Consider the following 21,705-nt stretch of genomic DNA (forward strand, 5'->3'; position numbering starts at 1 on the left):
GGGGCGAGGTTGAATTGGGCCAGAAGCTCCCTCAGAAATGGGTGAAAAGGAAACCATAGCCCTGCCTCACAAATGACCATCAAAGGGACAATGATATGCTCGGGCCTATGTTCATCTTTGTCCTTAATCTGGTCACTATCCACTCGGCTAACAACCACATCGTCCGGAATGCCGTACTCTTGGCAGAAGCTCTTATACTCCCCATGTCCACCGCTGAAGTAATGGGCGTGGGGGCAAACCTGGCCCCTATCGTAGAGATCGGCAACCTCCTTATCCACCAAAGGTTCATTGCCCCTCGATTATGTGAAAGTCGAGGCTTCGGCTCCGGAATGAAACCTCGATTCGGCCTCTGTTCCTGTCTGAGGGTTGGACTCGGATGGGGTTGACAACGTGAACAAAATCTCGGGTTCGGTGAGGAACTCCCTATCCCTGTATTCAAAGTCACGCTCGGCATTTGAGTCTTCGGACATGTTTGACACGACAAACATGTTCAAAGAAACGGAGGAATTTTGGTGACGACTCCTACTCCTATTTAACCATTGTCGGATCAATGAATTGGCGGAGTCGTCTCCTGAGCCTTCAGAGTTAGAAGAGATGACAATCACCAGGTGAGCCAGACCTAACAAAACAAAAAGAAGCAGAATGAAAACTCTTATCGTCGGTAAATAAGGCAAAGGACGCACTAAATTCAGCTACCCTTACTGGCTCACCCTGAACCTACGATTATAGGTTCGAAAGTCTCTCAAAGACCCAATTTGGGTTTCGGCGATAATCCACCGGCGAAAGTGCTCTCGGTTTCACTTCGGGATTAGACTCAGGGTCGGCTAGAGCTCGGATTGGGGCTTGGAAGAACAGATTGAGGACGGGGATGAACACCATTGTTCACCCCTAGTTTCCTATTGTTCACAAACAACAAAACCCCCTATAGACCCAGAAAAACTGAAAAGATATGTGCAAAAACCAAAGAAAAGCAAAGAATAACTCAGATTAATCGCATACATGGAGATGTCTGGAGGGTCTGATGGTGAATCTGCAAGAAATCGAAGCTGGAGGCAAAGAGGAGGAGGGAGATGCTCTGAGCATTGATTTTTAGAAAGAGAAGGAGTTTATAACCCTTTTCTCTCCTCTTGCTGCCCCTTATATAGAGGGAGATGACTTGTTCGAATTTCCTGCCATTATGACGATGCCGAACCAATGGCCAATCGGCGGGTGACACGTGGCCTCGATGGGATGGCTGTGCAGCGCCCTAACGCATGCCAAATGTCCTTTCATCTATCGTACCAACACAAAAGTTGACACCTGACACTCATCCATTGCGGCTCAACTCTTGCAGTTGCAGCTTTTCCGAAAAGATAGTCGATGGCAAGGTTCGGCCAAGTTGTGGCCACATCCGCAGTTATTCTGGTTCGACAAGCTCTGAAGTTCGACCAGACTTGTTGTCAATCCCTACCACGCGATGGCACCGGCAGAGATTGAGGGGGCTATTGTAGTAGTCCGAACTAAGTGGCTCGGACCCTATGTCTGACAACTATAGACCTAGGTTGTGCCGAGGGAGGCAGCTGTACCCTCGATGCCCAAGCTCGGCAATAATCGGAGCTTGGAGAGGGGTCCCACCTTACCTGCCCGACGCCCGACCGAGGAGAAAGTCCTCTGGGTCGGCTAAAGTCAAAACCCAAATCCACGACTTCATCTCTTTCTCCCCTCTTCGTGCCGCCCGCCCTTAGGCTCGGCGAAAGACGGGGCTCGGTCCATTTCAGAGTTACGCACCGCTCCACGCGCTGAAACGATTTTGCCAAAAGATAATGATTGGCGCACGTGGGGGTGCCAGCTCACACTAGAAACGGTTACCATATTATCGGTGATGTCACAATGACGTTAGCCGACCCATGCAAGGCACATGCCCGTACTTGGAGAGCAAGCCAAGCAGACTCTATAAATACCAAGCAAAGCAGCCCTAAAGAGGTACATACTTCTCCACCCCCAAAATCCTAGTCACTTGCTTTACTCTCTGCACAATCTCATCCTCTTGCCGGGCAACCCTGGCCAAATCTTAGTCGTGCGTTTACTGCGTAGGTTACGGCAAGAAAGCTAGGCAACACTCGAACTAATCGAAAAGGAGCTCAGACCAAGGATCAACGGGCCACACATTCTTTTATATTTATGATTTTTGTTTTAATAATACAAAAATCAGGGCTTCAAAAATTTGCCAAGTTTCACCAAATGTGTGCCCACAGAAGGTTAGCAGAGGAAGCACTTTGCCCACCACCTCTTTCCTCTTCCATGTGTCACAAGAGCCAATGTCCGAAGGAAACCTCTAATCTTTAGTCCCTCGTCGAAAACTCAAGACAACTCAATGAAAGGTACTCCATATAAGTAATAAGTAGAGAGCCCATACCCTCACAAATTCCTGCCTCAAGATCTACTCCTAACCGAGCCATGTCGGACCAAGCAAAAGCCAAGTCATAGACTTTGAGCCGAGCTCAAACATTTTTCAGATCGTCTTGAACTCAAGCTGACCAAATTTTCACAAAGTCAAGCTTGAGCAATGCGAAACTTGACTCGATTCGGCTCGTTTTGTAGCCCTAACTTAACGTGCAGAATGTAATTTTGATTTTGATGCATTGAAATCTCACAAAAAAAGTGTAAAATTTACCTTCCCCAGTGGAAAGTCTCCTCCCACATAATTGCTGAGAAGATGGCTGTAAAGAGGAGTGCCATTGGAGTAAATGCAGCTACGAAAACTGGCCCTTTTTTCTCCACAACCCAAATTCTCAGCCAGTAAGTTACGGCAGTGACAACTACAGCCTGCCATTCTTATCAAACTCTTAATTAGATAAAATATAAAAACAAATATATAGGAGCAATTTTGTACAAAGTCTCCCCGGGACTATTTGAGAGCCTACTTTTTGACTTTTTATTTTCAGATTTGTCTTTTTGATTTTTTGGATTATGGTCAGAATGTGTTTTGAATATGATAGAAATGTTTGAGAAATACGTGCAAAATGTATTTTGGAATAGTATTAGTGTTTGGTAGATAAATGATGAAAATGAATCATGGATTGATTTTTTATCAAATTGCCCTTGGTTCTTTATTATTGTATTAAAAGATATATGAATAATGTTTATTCATTTATTTAAGTTAGTATTTAAATAATTTAATTTTCTGGGTATTGCGCTTAAAAAATAACCAATAACTTCAAGTTATCAATATTTTAATTTGGTAATTAAGAATATTACCATGTAAGTAGTATTTGAAATATATAAGAAATCCATTAACTTCATTTAACCATTCACTAAAATCATAATAAAAACAACAATAAAAACTCCAAATTTGTTTAATTAGTTAACCATGGAATGAGTTTAATTAGTTATACAAAAAAAATTTCGACTGCTTTAAGGCTTGTTTCGCAGAAGTTTTTTCTTTTTACATTGAAGACGAATGAAAAAACGGTTCATGCATGTTAATGTTCTTCATTGACAGAATTGGTATGACTTAACAAATGTCTGTTCCACAGCATGCACTGGTAATACCTATTCTTAAGTAGGGCAATTTGGTAACTGAACCAAAAAGGGGAAAATGCAAAAATGGGAAAAGATCCTCCGGACCAACTTCTCACTTGGCCTCTAAATCTCAAAATGGTGAATGAGTTATGAGAAAAGGTGTTCTATAAGTAGGCTCCCGAAGACTCAAAATGCAACAGTGGTGGATGCTGGCAATTTAAATGGAAAATCTAATTTATACTCACTAAGCCGTGAGCCCTACACGAGTAATTCTATCTACTACGATTCACACCTCTTCTAAGTCTGCATGTACCGGATATAGTGAAGTAATGGGCTTAATTATAAGTCTGCATGTACCGGACACCGTAACTTAAATACTTACACAATATGCAACAGTAATAAGGTTGAGACCCCAACCAAGGTTCCATGATGATGGTCTTCTCTCCATGGCCACCGCCCAAATTGATGATTGTATACTGGTAAAGAAGCACTGTAGATTTGTGAGCCTTAATAGTGCCGGATATTCCTTGACAATAGGATCCTACCAAAAATTAGAAGAAAAAAAGAGAGAGATAAATAAAAGAGTTGGGAAACAAAAAAATCATCTATATTCCATTATAGGATGGGAGAACAAATTAAAGCTTGGTGTCCTCTTTTTTCGAGATTGTGTATAGTTTTCATTTACTAGTTGCCTTTTGCAGTTGTATTGTTTCACCGCTCACAATTTTTAGATTTTTTCATTAACTGTTGGTGAAAATTTGGCAACGTGATTCCTGATCAACCCCCCTGATCCCACGTTCTATTCAAATTCCATAACTGAATTGAACTGAGTTTTCAGTCTCACGCCCACAGATCAACTCTCTCCATAATATACCTGCTCCCCTGTTTCAGAGTCTTTTTGTTGTATACCGTATCGTTATCTGTTGAATTCGATATTATTCATGATTGACTAGATAGATAGATAGATAATTACACCCCAATAGTAAAGTGTAATTGTACAGGCTCCTTCTATTATATATCTACATAATAAAATACAACGGTGTGGGGACCACACAAACATGAGTTGATCAAAGGGCTGAGATTCATTTGATCCAAGAGCTGATGTGTGTTCAACAACTCTGTTAAGAGAACACCCACATTCTTACAAATATATTACAAAAACGCCATCAAAAAGTAGATAGTGCCGTAGGCATGGGTAAACACTAGTATTATTATATTAAACAAAAGGTCCTCTAGATCGAGGAACGTCCAACGGCCCAGAGAAATAGTATTGGTTAGCCATAAACGGTCAGGATTAAAAAAAAAAAAAAAAAAAACCCATCAAAAGTGGGAGGACCACATCCCAATTAATGAGATTTGCTGTTGGTACTTGGCAGTTGGCACCCACAACCCACGCTAAACGAAACTGGTCGATAAATAATTAACAAAAAAAAACAACAAATTATTCTGTGCCATATATTGTCATGGAGTACTTCTTTGGTCAACAAATCCTTAATGGTGGCAAGAAAAACTGAAAAGCACTCACCGTCCCGAAATGTTTGGGTGTGAGATTTTCGTATAAAAATAAACATTTCATGTAATTTTTTTTGATATTTTTCCACACATGAACTTAAATTTTTAATTGAGGTATGCATAATGAAATTTCAAATTTTTTCCACGGAACCACTTTTTTTTTTTTTTTTTCCAAAAAAAAAAAGAGATTTGCCATAATGAACTACTCCCTCCGTCCCTTTTTAAATGTCCTACTTCGTAACTCCAACTTATTAAAAAAACATCATCATTATACCTTTCACATCAACTTTTTCCTCCACTTTTCCTACTTACCCATCATCATTACACTTTTTACTCACTAACTTTTCAAAATGGAATCTATTTTTAGGGACAAAATAGACAATGTACTATCTTTTACCCACTAACTTTATCAAATGGACATTTATTAAGGGACAGCCCAAAATGGAATACTGGACTATAATAAGGGGACGGAGGGAGTAACATTTTAGCAAGGATGAACAAGATACAACTTATACTACAAAGTTGCTAACATGTATTCCTAAAGCAGACAAAGGCTGTAGGTGCGGCCATGTCCCGTGCCTTTGATACTGAGATTTCTAACACCACCGTTTTTTTTTTTAAAATTAACCAGGGTGTCCGGGACACATTACACAAATTTAAATTAATTTTGAATTTTTCTCATTTTAAAGAAAAAGGGAGGGCTCAATTAAAGCTAGGATAAAGCCTTAAACTCTCTCCGTCTCTTATTTAGAGTCCAGTGTTCTATTTTGGACTGTTCCTTAATAAGTATCAATTTTTGTAAAGTTAGTGGGTAAAAGTTGGTGCATTGTCTATTTTGTCCCTAAAAGTAGATTCCATTTTGAAAAGTTAGTAAGTAAAAGTGTAATGATAATGGGTAAGTAGAGAAAAAAATTGATGTGAAAGGTATAATGATAATATTTTTTTTAATAAGTGGGAGTTACGAAGCAGGACACTTATAAAAGGACGGAGGAAGTATCAACTAGCCCCAAATGAGTTCATAGCATCTGAAAGGTTTTGATCATGAGAACCTTGCGATCCGTTTGGATGGAATATTTGTTTTTGGTGAATATAGAGTGAGAGTGGATATGTAATGATGGGTAATATGTTAAGAAGTGTGGTCTCACCTCTTAAAAATGGTGGATTTATAATGAGGTATTTGGATAATTTTTTGAGAAGGAGGATATGAAAGATGAATATGATGGAATAAGTTATCAAAAGACATAATTACCCTCATACTTTAATTGCCCACAGTTTGAGAATGTTTTTTTTTTTGGATTCATGTTTGAGAAGGTGTGTATTGAACAGAACTGGGGGGAGCTGCTGTCTCAGCAACGTGTTGTCCTGGCCGAGGGGGTCCCGCTCCGATTTTGCTCCGATGATTGAAAACGCTCATTTCGTAGAGCTTGTCGAGTTAAACAAATATGCAAAAAATCAGTTTGATTGGATATCATTAAGTGCCTAATCGGAACACATATAACTTGCCAATAATGGGTTCTAGTAGATTTGATCCAGTGTTTCGGATCCATTCTTTTCAAGACAAAAAAGTTTCGATTAGGCACTTAATAATATCCGATCGAACTAATTTTTTTACATATTTGTTCAACTCGACGAGCTCTACGAAGTAAACGTTTCCGATCATTGAAGCGAGACTGGAGCATGGCCCCCTTGGCCGAGACAGCGAGCTGCCGTCCCTTTAAGGGACAACCGCTCGCTCCCCCAACTCCGTATTGAACATGTGTCACACCAATATAATTTTCTCTCCTCTCATAAACAACGACCACCGGTTCATCTTCCTCTCCATCTCAGCGTCCAGCCGTCTCTCTCTCTCTCACAACCGATCATTCTGGCTACACCACATCTCACAGCGTCCAGCCGTTTTGGGCTACAGTGCATCTTCTCCGGCCAGCGTACAACCTCTCTCCCATCTCAGCATCCAGCTGTTTCTTTCTTCACCGATGGCAATTGCTACAGTTGTTGATGTCTCCGGCAAATTCAATTGTCCCACAATCCAGCGAATGGAGTTCAAAATTTTCTGATTAGGTAAGATTTCCATTTTTTTAGGGTTTTCAAGATGAGAATTTTCTCCGATTGGATTTGGGGAATTCTTTGGGTGGTCTGATGAAGGACAACCACCACCCTGCTTCACCAACGACAGGGCTAATTCACCCGAAGGTGGATTTGTAATCCCATCTCACCAGATCTGGGTGTGGTTTACCCTCCCAAACATGGAGATGAGGAGAAGCTGGAGATGTAATCCGGACGCTTCACAAATCCGGTTTCATATCCAGCATCCAAACAGGCCGTTAGCAAGAGGCAAATCACTAATTCTTAGGTTTTAACCATTAGGGCAACCTCTTATGGTGATATAATCTGTTCGTCCTCAATTATTTGTCCATGTCCATTTTTTTGTCCCGAAAGATTGTCACTCTTCTAAATTACATACCCAAGTTTTTTTTATCGGAAAAATAAAACTAGACGGGCGGGGACATCAAAACCAAATGTTAAATGAGAGAAAGAAAGGCAGAAAGACAAAAGGCAAAATAAAGAAACCACCCAAAATCAATCCGCACTTCCATTGTTTCCCTAGAGCCATTCTGAATTAAAGTACATTATAAAAAGTTGAATTGCGAGAATCATTACAGAAAGGAAATATTAAAGGTAATGATAGTTATGTGAGTACTTGTCTAAATGGACGATTGGGTGAGGGAGGAGTTCATGGTAGCGAAAGGAATCTTTTCAAATCGGGATACACATTGTGTATCATTTTCGAAATCGTATCAGGATATATATTGTGTAGTGTAAGATACATTAGGAAAACCTAATATACAATTAAAAATTAGTTATACCTAATTATAAGATAACAATCTGTTGTATATATGAAACATAAGTATTTCATATATATATGAAAAATTTTGGAATGGAAAATTTCAAATTTCTTAAGTGGGGTCTATAACATTGAGATTTTTTTGTGTCTTGGTCAAGTGGTGAGAAGAAGAGTCTTATCCGGATAAAAGCAAAAAGAAAAAAATAGTTATTTGATTTATGCAAAGCATGATCGAAATATGTTTTTTCTTCTATTCAAGCTCTAATAGATTGAGTTTTGGTTTTGTTTAAGGTTAAATGGAACGCCTTTGAGGTCCTAGTTTGTAAATTATGGTATGACATTTTTCCGATAAATGATCGTAAGGTATGTAACCTAAGCCGACCTTATCTCTCTCTCCCTCTCTCTCAACCCTAGCCACCGCAACTCCTCTTCTCCCTTCCCCTCACCCCGTTTCCATATGCGTGTGCGGCGACGGAAGGAGAAGGCCATGGTACTATTCCGACTCTCTTTCTTTGTTTTTTCCTATTTTTTTCTTCCATCTCTCCAGATAAATGACTTGTCCGCTGATCTATAAGAGTTTTGTCTCTAGTTTTACAAGAGTTATTAGTTTTGTCTTTGGACGAATTTTGTCTATAGATCGAGTTCTCTAAATCGAGGTTGCTTCACAAAGATATCTACATGTGCTCTAGCGTTCTATCCATACATGATGTCTTTGGTGGGGCAACTCGTGACGGCTTGGTAGATCTATAGTTCTTGAAAGTTAATTGATGCATTCATACTTGGTTGGAGTACATCTGATCGCCTGGGTATTTGGTGTCTTTTGTCCATAACTTTGTACTTTTTCTCATTTGAGACTCCTAATTAGATGTTAGGTAGTTTAAAAGCGTCGCTGTTGCGTTAGGCCTGAGTTAGGATGGAAGACATCGATTTGTCTTGTGATTTATTTGTTTTGTATTTGTTAGACGATTAGTTTGGCTTTATCCAAGTTCTTTGTAATGATCTCCGTTTTGTAAGTGCCGCTAGCTGGGCGTTTATCAATAAAATCTTCTCACTTTTGAAAATAAAAAATCGTAAGATATTTTTGTAATTGGAATACCCCTACCAAACTCTATCTATCACTATGTGCTTCTTCGATCCATTCGCTCCTCAGGAAAATTTTGATGTGCGTTTCGCAAATGTCTAAGGATATGTCATTGTAATGTAAGATTTTTATGCAAATGATACACAGTGATATAAAAATGTTGAAGCACACACAGCAATTAATACTTAGCAAAAGTTCAGACGAAGCGGTAATAGAAGATTTGAATTGTTATATTATAGGGAAAAAAAAATCAGAGTACTTGAAGTAGATGTGGCTATCGAGGCTGGGACAGGGAGAAATGCGATTATTATTATTTTTTTGACTCAGTAGTACTAGAATTAAGGCTTGAAGATGAACACATAATTAACTACCAATACGCGACATATCGGCTGCTGTTTAAAACTTGGTCCATCACAGTACTGCACACAAAATAATACTCCAATGCATATAGAAAGAGTTAGAAGAGGGAGAGAGAGAGGGAGGGGGAGGGAGACAAACCTGCGCAACAAGGTACAAGGCAAATGATATGTTTGATCCGAGCATTATGAGACAACCTTTAATGGAATCACTCTTTGCATTCGGGTTTGAAATTTGGGTATGGGTAGCTGAAAACATAGGAGGTCCCTTAACATACATGTACACTATAGCCCCACCAAGCGCCACTGCAGAACCAATCACCTTTGCCCGTCCGTGCCTTTCGCTCATTTTTACCCTTTCGATCCTGCAAATTAATTCAACTTCACAATTAAGCTGAACTCGACACCGACCAACCGGGGCTATTCATTAATTTAATTTATGCATGAGACAACCTTGTTCAATTCTAAGTTTACATTTGTTCTAGTTCAACACCGTCAATCATATTTCAGATTTCAGATTTTACTTTTATGTGCATGTATACGTACGAACAAAACAAAAAATTATTTGTAGTACGTGGTTATCTTTTTTTTCCCTTTTTTTTGTAAGCTTTATAATTGTAGCTTGATTTAATTATCCATGATTGTATTGTTTATCTTGTGGTTGTCGATATACAAATTTTGTTATATAATTTATCTTTTAGTTTGTTAGTTTTACACAGCATAAGGGACGATTAAGTGATTATTGTGTAAAAGGCGAGTGGGTAACTTTTTTATTCTCTCTATTTTTGCTCAATAAGGTAAGTGGGTAACTATTTTTAAGTTAAACGGGTAATTAAGTACTTTGGAACATTTCCTCAAATGTCTACGCCTCTTTTACAAATCTTAACCACAGTCAAAAGCACGGTGGATTCCACGAGTTAAAAGCAACTAATAGACAGGAGGGAAATGTTCACCCATTTTTTAGGTGGGATTAAGGAGGACATTATCAAATTGGAACCAGTTGGGTGTGAATTTCACTTGAAGGAGATAGCGAATTTGGAGGATAATTTGGCCGAAGCATGGGAAAGAGAAGATATGTACTGGAGGCAAAAGTCGCATCAGAAGTGGTTACAGTTTGGAGACCGGAATTAATACTGCCTACTTTCATGCAACTACGATTGAAAGATACAGACGAAACCATATTTCGGGGATTGAAAATTCACAAGCGGTCTGGATTTCAGAGCAAAGGGCAGTTATGGCAGAATTTCATAATTACCTTACAGGGTTGTATACGTGCGAGGGCGTTCAACAAGATAATTGGGTGGTTCTCCAACTCATTCTATGAACCATTCTCTTACCCGGGCATTTTCTACGGGTGAGATTAAAGCAGCTCTTTTTCATATGCATCCAAATAATGCGCCAGGATACGATGGGATGACTCGAGGATTTTTTCACAAGTATTCGGATATTGTGGGCTTGGACATGTGCCGGGCTGTCTGAAGTTTCTTTCACAATGGGAGGATGCTTGGAGGTGTGAATCACACTCAAATCGTCTTAATTCCAAAAGTTCCAGCCTCCACTAAGCTTTCACAATGGGAGGATGCTCGGAGGTGTGAATCGTACTCAAATCGTCTTAATTCCAAAAGTTCCAACCCCCCCTAAGGTAGTTACAGTTTCGACCCATTAGTTTATGTACACCACAATTTACAAGGTTATCGCGAAAGTCTTGGCTAACCGTCTTTGCCAATTTTTACCTTCTATTATCTCGGAGAATCAAAGTGCTTTTGTAGGGGGGGCTAGATACCGGATAATGTATTTATTGCGCATGAACTCATACATTACATTCAGTAGAAATGATCTGGTACAAAAGGGGTAGCTGCATGTGATGCAGGAGTATAATGATCCGGCTGAACCGAAGAGTCTTTTAATTATGTCTTTATTTTCTAGTCAAGCATTTAGAGTCGGTCATTAATATGATACGCATATGCATGTAGTAAGTTTCTTGAAATACATCACTCTAGGTTTATCATTATGCATGTAGTTGAGGAGTCATCTATTTATTTGAAAAATCTGTCTAGGAAATTGTCTAGTCTTTATTGAGTCTAGTTGAGTCATCATTTGTTATGCCTATTTATATGAGTTCTAATGAATGAAAAGATTAGAGTTTGAGTTTATGAAAACTATATGCAAGTATTTCTTGCTTGAGAGTGAGTGATTCCTCCGACAATCAAGTGTGTGACTTGGTCACGTGAGTGTCTTCCGCGATTATCAACGTCAAGTGATTCCGTTGCTCCCGGTGAGTGGCCTTCCGGGACTATCCCATCCTTCGTGGGTTTCGGCCTGCATCAGCATTTAAACTGGACATGGCTAAAGCATATGATCGTGTGGATTGGCATTTCCTCGAGCTGCTGATGAAGCAACTTAGTTTCAACGCCTCTTGGATAGGCTGGGTAATGGAATGCATCAGGACGGTCTCGCTCTCTACAACTGTAAATGGGGAAGCTGGAGAGTCCTTTCATCCACGCAGAAGCATTCGTCAAGGCTGCTCTCTTTTGCCCTATTTGTTCCTGCTGTGTGGTGAAGGTTTTACTGCTCTTTGCAATGATTATGTGCATGGAAAGCTTCTTTACAGCTTCCGTATTAACAGACATTGTTTGGTTGTTTCTCATTTATTATTTGCGGATGACTCTTATGTGTACAGTCAAGCCACGGAGCGAGATTGTGCTGCCATTTATGATAGCTTAGAGACATATGAAACTGCTTCTGGCCAAAAGATTAACAAGGATAAGTCGTCATTCTTTTTTAGCCCTAATACCTTGCCTGAAGATCGTCTTGATTTGGCCAAGCGCATTGGGATTTCCATGGAAGCCAAAGAGGCTAAGTACTTAGGCCTCCCTGTCTTCCTCAGACATTCCAAGCGTGATACGTTCTATTATATCAAACAGATTCTCGGGCAAATTCAGCAGGAAGGGAAGTCTTAATCAAATCAGTCCATATGATGCTACCGAGTTATGCTATGTCTTGATTCAGATTGCCCAAATCACTCACTAACCAAATCTCCGCCGAGATATATATAGCCAAGTTTTGGTGGGGATCTAATTAAGGAAGGGGAACGCAAAATTTGCTGGGTTAAATGAGACAAACTGAGCTGTTGCGAAGGAAAAGGTGGATTGGGGTTTCGCGATTTGGAAGCGTTTAATAGGGCCTTGATTGCGAAACAAGGATGAAAAATAATTTTAGGCGAACCATCCCTAATCAAATGCATCTTTAAAGGTAAATACTTTCCCAATACGTAATTTTTAATGCAAAAGTGAACAACCAGGCATCATGGGCATGGAAAAGTATCTCTTGGGCAAGAGAGTTAATCAACAAAGGTTGGAGGTGGCAGGTTGTTTCAGGGGAAGACATCTGAATTTGGGAGGACATTGGTTACCAAAGACACCTCCGTTCAAAATTAGCCCAAATACGGTGAGGAACAACACCATATCCCGTGTTTTGGAGCTTATTGATGATGCTTCTAAGACTTGGAAGGTGCAACTGATTAAAGATTGTTTCAATAAGGAGGATTTGGATATGATTCTCTCGTTACCCAATAGCAACACTCAACGGAGGGATCTAGGGTCTGGCACTTCTCCCCAAATGGGATTTTCACAGTTAAATCTGCTTATTGTTTGGAAAAAGAAAGTTCATTTAACCAACTAGGTTGTCAGGGAGTTGAATCGAGTTCTGCAAATGCTATGACACAAATCCGGAAGAAATTGTGGGGCTTGCCTATACATCCAAAAATCAAACATTTTGCTTGGAAGTGTTTCAATGATGCATTAGCAACCAACTCAGCTTTAACAGCAAGGAATGTTCGCTCTGACCCAATTTTCTCGTCATGTGGTAAAGCAGAGGAATCTGTGTGCCATTTATTGTTTTGATGCAATTATGCCTTAAAAGTATGGATTCATTCGCCTTTTCGTCTAAGACCGGAGGAGCTTCAAGATTGTAGGCATATGTCTAATTGGTGGCAATGTATTCACAATCATATTAACCATGCTCACCTACCTTCTTCATCCTTGGGCTTGGGTCTCACATATTGCAGGTGGATTTGGAGATCTCGAAATGATTATTTTTTCGATGGAAAAATTGGCCGAGAGAGATGATTATTGGGAAGGCTCAAGCGGATTTTTTTGAGTTTCTAGAGGCTAATAAAACTCCCTCCCTAGTTCGGAAGCATATTTCGAACCTTGTCATTTCGGTTTGGAGGCGACCAAAGCAAGGTGTGGTAAAGATAAATGTTGACGCGGCGGGGTCAAAGGCAACGAACACTGTCGGAACTGGATTAATTGCACATGACTGTTGGTTCAATCATTGGTATCTTTGTTAAGTTATATGAAGGCCTTAAATCTCCTCGGCTTGCAGAAGCTCTGGCACTTTGAGATGGTATGCGTTTGGGTATTGCTTTGAATCTTGCGAATGTGATTATTGAGTTGGACGTGGAGTCAATCCTCAAGAGCTGCACCATGCTACGTGATCCATCCTTTGATATTGCAGTTTTAGTTCGGGATTGCTTGAGGCTTAAGGATTCGTTTTAGTCATGTGATCGTGTTTTCGTCAAACGTGATTGTAATAGGGGTTGTACATGCATGTGCAAAGAAAGTCCTTTCTTGTGGTTTTTCCAACTTGTGGACAACTACCTTGCCCCATGGGGTTCTTTTCTCTCTCTCTCTCTGATGTATAGGCATTTTCTCGAAACTTCTCTCTTTTGTCAACAAAAAAAACAAAAAAAACCAAAAACAAAATTGCACTCCCTCATATAGTGGAACTTTTTATCTCGCATAAAATACCAAATACTTGGAAGGCTAGTATAATATTCTGACTCTGTGATTGTATGTGGAGTCCGTCTATGCGCATAGAGTTTGTCCGCAGAGATTACGAACAGATGGCTTGTGGGACTCACTTTGGAATTTTACAAAAAACATCCAAACTGTTCATAGAATATAAAATAATTTTTTGATTAGCTTTGCAAAATAATCAGCTTAATTGAATTACGATAAGTTTTTGATCCAATCTTCTAACTTTTCATTCAGAATTTAGGATGAAATGAACTTTCTGACTTCGTATGATTTTCTTTTGTTAAAAAATTAAGGAACATTTACTGAAGTTGATTTATTGTGACTGAGCATCGAATTTTAGTTATCAAAAAATTATTTAATTTTTGGCTTTTGATTTTCAATTATAGTTTGTTTTTCCCACTTATGGTGTCCCTATTATTTTTGAGGAAAAATGTAGATACAAATATAATAATATATGGATGAAAATGTATTATCATAGTGGATATTGATCATATGGAGACGATGGAATTAGTGGGAGTGTGAATCCTATGTTTAAAGGCCGACAAGATATAATGGTAGGTGGGGTTAATGTGGCATTAGCGTGCACCACTTAAAAAGGAAACGGGGACAGGGACAGCCAAATGGGATGGAGGATCTCATGTACTCCTGTGTTCCAAAGGATGATACCGGATTGGCTGATATATCAACAAGCTTGAAGATGGAAAATTATACTTGTCCTACCAATGAGATGTTCACAATTTGCAAGGCTGATTGGATAATTCTTATTGAATTAGGGGATTGGATCGATGGTGTAATTCACCACATCTTGTTTTTCCTTTTTCTGTATTTTGCACTTTCTTATTTCTCGATTATGTTCTATTTTCTTGTAGGTATATTTCTTGTCGTCCCATCTTGTTATATTTATCTGCTATCAGAGATCAAATTTCCCTCATAAAAATATTCACATTTTTTTTTTTGGTTCATAAGGAAAACCGAAGAACAGGTACATGTCCGGATTTTTTATTTCTCACACAAGTGACAAAGGCTCATGAACAACGATTTAATGAGACATACAAAACTTATTCACTGTTTTAATTGCATATGGATACCGTTTAGTGTTCACCCACTTTTTATCTTTCGGCCAAAAACATTTGGTTAGAATCTAAATGCATGGACGAAGTTGGTAATGCATATAGGCAGTGTTATGTGAGTTTGTGATCAACGATTTGTGCAGATGTTCTTGTATGTATGTATACATATTGAAATTAAATCCGAGTGAAACACAATTTTTTTTTTCTGCAAGTGCATGTTTGTGCATATTTGGCGTGGGCCGTCGGTTTCATTTGTTTGCTTTCTTATTGATTCTTGGATGAGCTTGGCTCTTTTGGGATTTGCCCCTTTTGGGTGTCTTTGGGCTTTGTCCTTTTAGGTGTTTCAGCTTTTGCCCTTTGGGTGTCTTTGGGCGTTGTCAGAATTTTTTTCTTCATTGAACCTTTTTTTCTTTTCAGCAACAAAAGTTTCATTAATCTTAAAATTGTTACAAGACTAATAGGAGTAAAGAAATAGCAATCTTTTGCCCAAATCAAGATCCAAACCTAGTATTGGCAAGAAGCCAATCAAGGACATCATTTGGGACAAAGCCCACCTAAAAAGGCCAAAGCCCATCACCCGTACAGGTCTAAAAAATCCAGATGCTACATTCTGCTCAAAGATAGGGCAAGCCTAGCCCAACACCCATTAAAATCCTAACCCTATGTTGATGCCGCCACTGGCCACCATAAAATTGAGAACCCTCTTCCGGCAAGCCCAGTCGCCACCAGAAAAACCCCATGGCCAAACCCAGATCCACCAGACATCGAGAGCTGAGCCATCGCAATCCTCACCCATTGCCAGACCTCCATAGTGGCCATTGTGAAATTGCCAGTTCAGCCCTCAAAAGCAAACAGAGCTTTCGACAACCCCACCTCTTCGTTGCTTCTTCGTCTCCCTCAAAAGCTTGAGTAGAATCATTGCCCAGATCAAAGGCCATTCTAAAATGCTTGCTGTAATGCCTTCGCTTGCTGTTAGGCCCAACCAGAACACACCCCGGAGTGTAGAACCTGTGGGTAGCACCACGATCCATGCCTCCACAACCTGCAAACCACACCACGCTGTTAAGCCTACTGGGGACACCCAGGAGTAGAAGCCAGTGGGGCGATTGGGGATGGGAGTCACAACAAGAAGAAGGAACTAGCAAGGGAGAGGCCGACGGTGAGGAACTTGCAAAAATAGGAAAAGAGGAAGAAGGAAGAAGAAGAGGGCGGAAAGAGAGAGAGGAGAGGAGATGAGAAGAAAGGGGGTGACGAGAAAAAATGCCTGGGGGGAGAAGGGCAGAAGGCGGCGACACAAAACTCTAAACGTGGAGAAGAGAGAAGTGGGAGCTTCGAGCTGATTCGATTTTTTCAATCGACTTGAAAAAATAAAAGGGATTTCTTTGAAGAAGAAAGGATCTAGGGTTTGTGATAAGGAATAGGTGGGAATATCGTCCAAAAGCTCGGACCATCATCCAACCCTTGGTTGAATTTTCTTCCCCTCTCCCCCTACTTGTTCTACCCTTATCAAGCTTTTTAATGGATGAAATATTCTTTTTTCATCTATTTTCTTCTCTCTCTCTAAAAAAGAAAAAGAACCAAACTTCACCTGGCTAGGGTTTCCGTGGGTTTCCCTCACTCTTTCCCTCTTCTCCTTTCTCTCTCCCCTCTAACTATTTCTCTCCCCCTCTTCTTTTTCTCTCATTTTCCCCTAACCTCCTACCATTCGGCTCTTTCCTTTCTCCGTTTGTCGTCGTTCCTCTTCCTCCTGCATCCTCTTCACTCCTTGCTAGTCGACCGTTGGTCTCTACTCTTGAGTGTCACTAGTATGCCTAATGGCGTGGTGCAGCTTCAGGGATGGAGGAGAGTTGGATATGGGGCCTCCCGCCGGATCATTAATTCTTGAATGATTTTTGGCTTTTCCTAACGGAATTGGAGGACTCCGATAAGCTCTCGATGTGGCTGCTGTTTGAATATGCAGATCTAGGGCTTCTAAGAGGGGTTTTGGCGGTGGCTTTTAGGCCGCCATTGTTCTTCGTCATCGGTTAGTTTTACGGCGCGGCCTGGTTGTGCAGTTCTGGTGGTGCTGATGGTGGCGTGGGTTTGCTAGTGGCGGCGTTGGGTTGTGGTGGGGGTGGAGGCCAGGGTTTGGCTGGGCTTTGCCTAGCTTCACCTACCTGTTCCACTTCTTGTTGGGCTTAACATGATGGTCTGGGTTCTGGCTCTTTCAGGTTCTCAGCGGCGATGGTGAAGGCGCATTGATGGCAGGTCGAGACGATCCTACAGCGGGAGTGTGGTCCTTCGGCGATCATCTATATAGATTTGTGTAGGTTGTAGAGCGTATACTTTATTTTAGTTGTTTGTTTTGGCCTATGGGCCATGTAGTTTGTATTTATTTTCCTTAACTATATGAATTGCATTTTTTCCGGGAAAAAAAAAAGCTTCTTAATAAATTTGTTGCCGTTTCAAGAATAAAAGTGTTTGTGCATATTTTCAAAGGTTAATTACAGCTTCCTATCACCCTTTTTCACTCTACCAATTTCACCGAAAAAATCTTACACCTTGCCCGTTAATCTATCATTTAGTATCACTTAGCACTTTATCTTCCATTCAGATTTGAACATTAGACTCTGATATAGCATGCACATGTAAGTAATTTATAAACAAAATATCTTGTTTTCTATGAGTTATCGCTTAATAATAATTTGTATCAACTATTCTTAATATATTTATAATTTCACCTTTACTTCTTTTTTCTTTTTATAAAGTACATTCTCTAATTCATGTAGCAGGTTTCTCTCTGTTATTATTTGCTCTGTAGGACCCATTACGACTCTAATTTTGATGGTTCTAACATTTACAGAAATTTCAGATATGAGCCACCAAATTAATGATTTTATACTTGTATCTCAGTGAAAAGTAGTATTTTCATCATATATTATTCATATGCATGTGCATGTCATATCGGGAAGTAACGCTCAAATCAGTACAGAAGAGTAATTAACCAAAGGGGCTAAGTGATACTAAATGATAGATTAAGGGGCCAAGGTGTAGAGTTTTTTAAATAAAGGGGGTAAAGTGAAAAGGGTGATAGTTTAAGGGGGTAATCTGTTACTAATTTTTTTGTCAGTAGAGATATCTCTATTATAAAACAGAAGGGTGCGGGGACAAGTTGCTGCAACAGCTCAGATTTATTTGATCCAAGAGTTGAGATGCATTTTTTCACATTTTATGAAAGTATCCACATTTGCCTATCATATTACATAAATGTCATCTGTTGTCTAAGAGGATAAAAGAATCGAAATTCAAATTTCACATATCTCTCTCTCTCTCTCTCTCTCTCTCTCTCTCTCTCTCTCTCTCTCTCTCTCTCTCTCTCTCTCTCTCTCTCTCTCTCTCTCTCTCCTTGCTTCCTTTCTACGAGACCTTTCCTCCCTTACAAGTTGACTGTCCTCGAGGAAGGGGTTCCCCCCCTTGGACTGCCGAGCACTGAGACTGTCCACTCCTCCTCGACAATCAAACCTCTCGGGAGAAATCAAATCAGGAGAGATATTTTTTGTTGCCCACCATGTGTTTGTTAAAATGTTCTCTTCTATTTTGTATACACTTCATCCAAAATCTGGAGAGATACTTTCTATTGCCCACTATGTGTTTGTTAAATGCTCTCTTTTGTTTTATAGAGCTGTAGACATTTTATGGGGGTTTTTTTCTCCCTTTTTGAATGGCGTTCTGCATAATTTCGTGAGTTGATAATTTCTTTACTATATTGTTTGCATATTCACTTACTTCATATCAATAAAAAAAAATCTTCACTATTAAAAAAAAGAGAGGTTCATTTTCAGCAATTTGTAGCTACCTAAAATTGAAATAATGTTTTGAGCCACTATCATGATTCAAAGGGTATTTCAATTCCAATCGGGGTGAGTAATGCCATAGGTACGGGCCGGGGTGGGTAGTGCTGTAAGTACGGACAAACACTAGTATACTATATATGCAGAGTCTCCATGTTTTTTGTTTATACCTGAGGAGAACAGCGAAGAGAAAGGTAAGGGCAGGAATGACGTTAGAGCTGGCCACAAGTAACGTTGCTGTCACATAATTTAGGGCAATATAGTAGGTATTCAAGCTCACAGTAATCCTGAAAATTATTCACAGGGAAACGATATTAATTACGCATTAGACATAGCTGAAAATGCAGGGTAGATAATAGTAGTAGTTCATTAGGCAAACATTTATTCCTGCATGACAATTACCTAAAACAAAACGTACCCGGAAGAAACCAAGAAGATCTTGAAGAGTAATTTGCAAGACAGTTTAGCTGGTAGTTCGCTGCAGATTCAGAAGAAATTACCTCATGAGTACCAATGATTGATAAAGAATATTAATTCGTGCATATTGATGAGTTTGAGTATCTCAAACCCTTACCCTTCTAATGGACTTAGAACGTCCAAAATATTCCGAGTAAATTCGCACTACACTCGCCCTTGTCCTTAACTCAAACTCACACTAGATTGTGTTTTACTCAAAATATTCATTAAATCAAGAGAGAGTCAACTTTATGATCGAATGCTTATTTTGATATTCACCGCTATCCAATTTATGAAATTTTTACTTAAGTTTGTGCCTACATTGAGTTCATCCATTAGAGTAGTTCATACCAATGAAGCTTTGACTCAAATTTTGAGTAAGGATTGAAGATGCTCTTATATGCATACGACCGTTGTTTTTTCACTTAAAAAAAGAAAAGAAAAAGAAAACTTATCCTAACGGCCGTAATTTACAAAAAAAGAAGAAGTCATCCCCATGTCATTAGTCTAGCGATGACAAAAGAATCATATTTATAAACTTCGTCATATATAACGGAAAAATTATTTGGTGGTCTTTAGGTACCGCCACGTGGTGCCCAACACCTTTAAACACCACACATTTTCATGAAGTCCACTGGACCACTGCTTAGTGTATAGATCCCACGAAAAAGTGTGGTACTGTGGATTCTTGGGGCACTCCATGGCGGTGCTCCGAAATCACAGAATAATTACTCAATTCAATGACGTATTGTGTGAGTCTTTCATTTAATTATGAACCTCTTGACTCATCTATGCGGCAATCCCATGAATTTGTAGGTTTCGTGATCTATTAAGGGGGAAAATATGGTGTACTAAATTATTTACTCTTGAAACCATTTTACTCCTAACACAAACATAGTAATTACACTTTAGTCATGGGAAGGGACCATTTTTAGAGGCACATCCAACATAGTAAGGTCGTAACTCGTAAATAAAAAAAATACTACGAGTAGAATAAGACTGTCATGTGAAAATTAAAACTGTGCTTGCAAGTGCCTCCAATTGTCCCTGTTGGCTTCATCCATGGATGGATGTATATAACAAGTGTGTGATCGAGAGAGAAAGAAGAGACAGAAAATGAGAATATATTTTTGAAATTGTTGGGTTAATTACCGTTCGAGGAAGAAAGCAAATGGAGATAAGGCAAGAGTAGCGAGAGCTTGGCGATAAACAACAAAGACATAAGGGTTCATTCCCTTGGTAACTGCCAGTTTGGATAACAACGCCATTCCTGCGTAAATCAACTGGATTAAAACCATTCCAAGGTAAGGCTTGTTGGTTTCCACCATCATCCTCACACATCCCATTGAACTGTTCTTCATCTTCTTAATTTGCACTATATATCTATGTATATATGTATGTAACCTCTGGCCTTCCGGATCAAAGGGAAGAACCTCCACATCCCTAACATGAACATTTCATGGCCTTATATATAAATCCCATTTTGTACCTGTTGGAGACACTGAATATATTTTAATAAGGGATAAAAAGATGTTATTGCAAAGTGCCACTAATTAAAAAAATGAAACGAAAAAAAAGAGCACATACACGCAGTCATTTTCAAAAGAGTCATTACAACATTATTATATGTGGAGATCCTAGAAGGATGTCCAAGGTTTTATTTATTTATTTATTTATTAATCTTCGAAACACAAAGTACAAAGACTAAAGAGATCAAAGACTAAAGAGATCAAGAGAAAAGCAAAATCACAACGGAAAACAAGCATTCCAACAAGGTAGACAGTTGGCACACCTGTACTCGACTATCATATGTACGTACCCGAGGACCAAAAACTAGACCTGGGTAACAGGTCGTGTCGTGTCAGTCGGGTTCGTGTCACAAACCACCCGATCCAAACCCGACCCATTTTAGAATTCGTGTTTCTCGAGTCGTGTCATTTTTTTGTTTCGTGTTAGAAATGCTCAACCCTAACTCGTTAATTTCGTATCCGGTTCGTGTTGTGTTATCGTGTCCGTTGCCCAACTCTATAAAGAATTACAGCTATACCATATATTTTATATACATATACATATATATATATATATATATATATATATGTGTGTGTGTGTGTGTGTGTGTGTGTGCGCGCGCGCGTGCGTGTATTCGTGTTAATGGGTGACATAGATTAGTAACCGTGTTGGTCGTGTCAATTTCGTGTTCAACCCGAACCTGACCCATTTAGAATTCGTGTTCT

At 39.5% G+C, this 21,705-nt stretch overlaps 1 protein-coding gene across 2 annotated transcripts in view; it reads right to left on the reverse strand.

Moving 5' to 3' along the window:
* LOC131330164 (WAT1-related protein At1g43650-like) overlaps positions 1-20,925 on the reverse strand; it is a 42,713-nt gene extending 21,788 nt beyond the window's left edge. Inside the window, exons 1-6 of one of the 2 annotated variants that reach the window (XM_058363656.1) lie at positions 20,624-20,923; positions 19,434-19,493; positions 19,186-19,302; positions 9,438-9,660; positions 3,884-4,042; positions 2,654-2,805 (exon numbers count right to left, since the gene is read on the reverse strand). In XM_058363656.1, the coding sequence (XP_058219639.1) occupies positions 2,654-2,805; positions 3,884-4,042; positions 9,438-9,660; positions 19,186-19,302; positions 19,434-19,493; positions 20,624-20,832 (920 nt within the window). In that variant the 5' untranslated portion in view covers positions 20,833-20,923. Of the gene's footprint in view, positions 1-2,653; positions 2,806-3,883; positions 4,043-9,437; positions 9,661-19,185; positions 19,303-19,433; positions 19,494-20,623 lie in introns of both variants that reach the window. The other variant, XM_058363657.1, reaches the window with a different exon arrangement.
* Positions 20,926-21,705: the final 780 nt, after the last annotated feature.

The sequence above is a fragment of the Rhododendron vialii genome, chromosome 6a, assembly GCF_030253575.1.
Source record: "Rhododendron vialii isolate Sample 1 chromosome 6a, ASM3025357v1".
In the NCBI taxonomy this organism is placed as follows: Eukaryota; Viridiplantae; Streptophyta; class Magnoliopsida; order Ericales; family Ericaceae; genus Rhododendron; species Rhododendron vialii.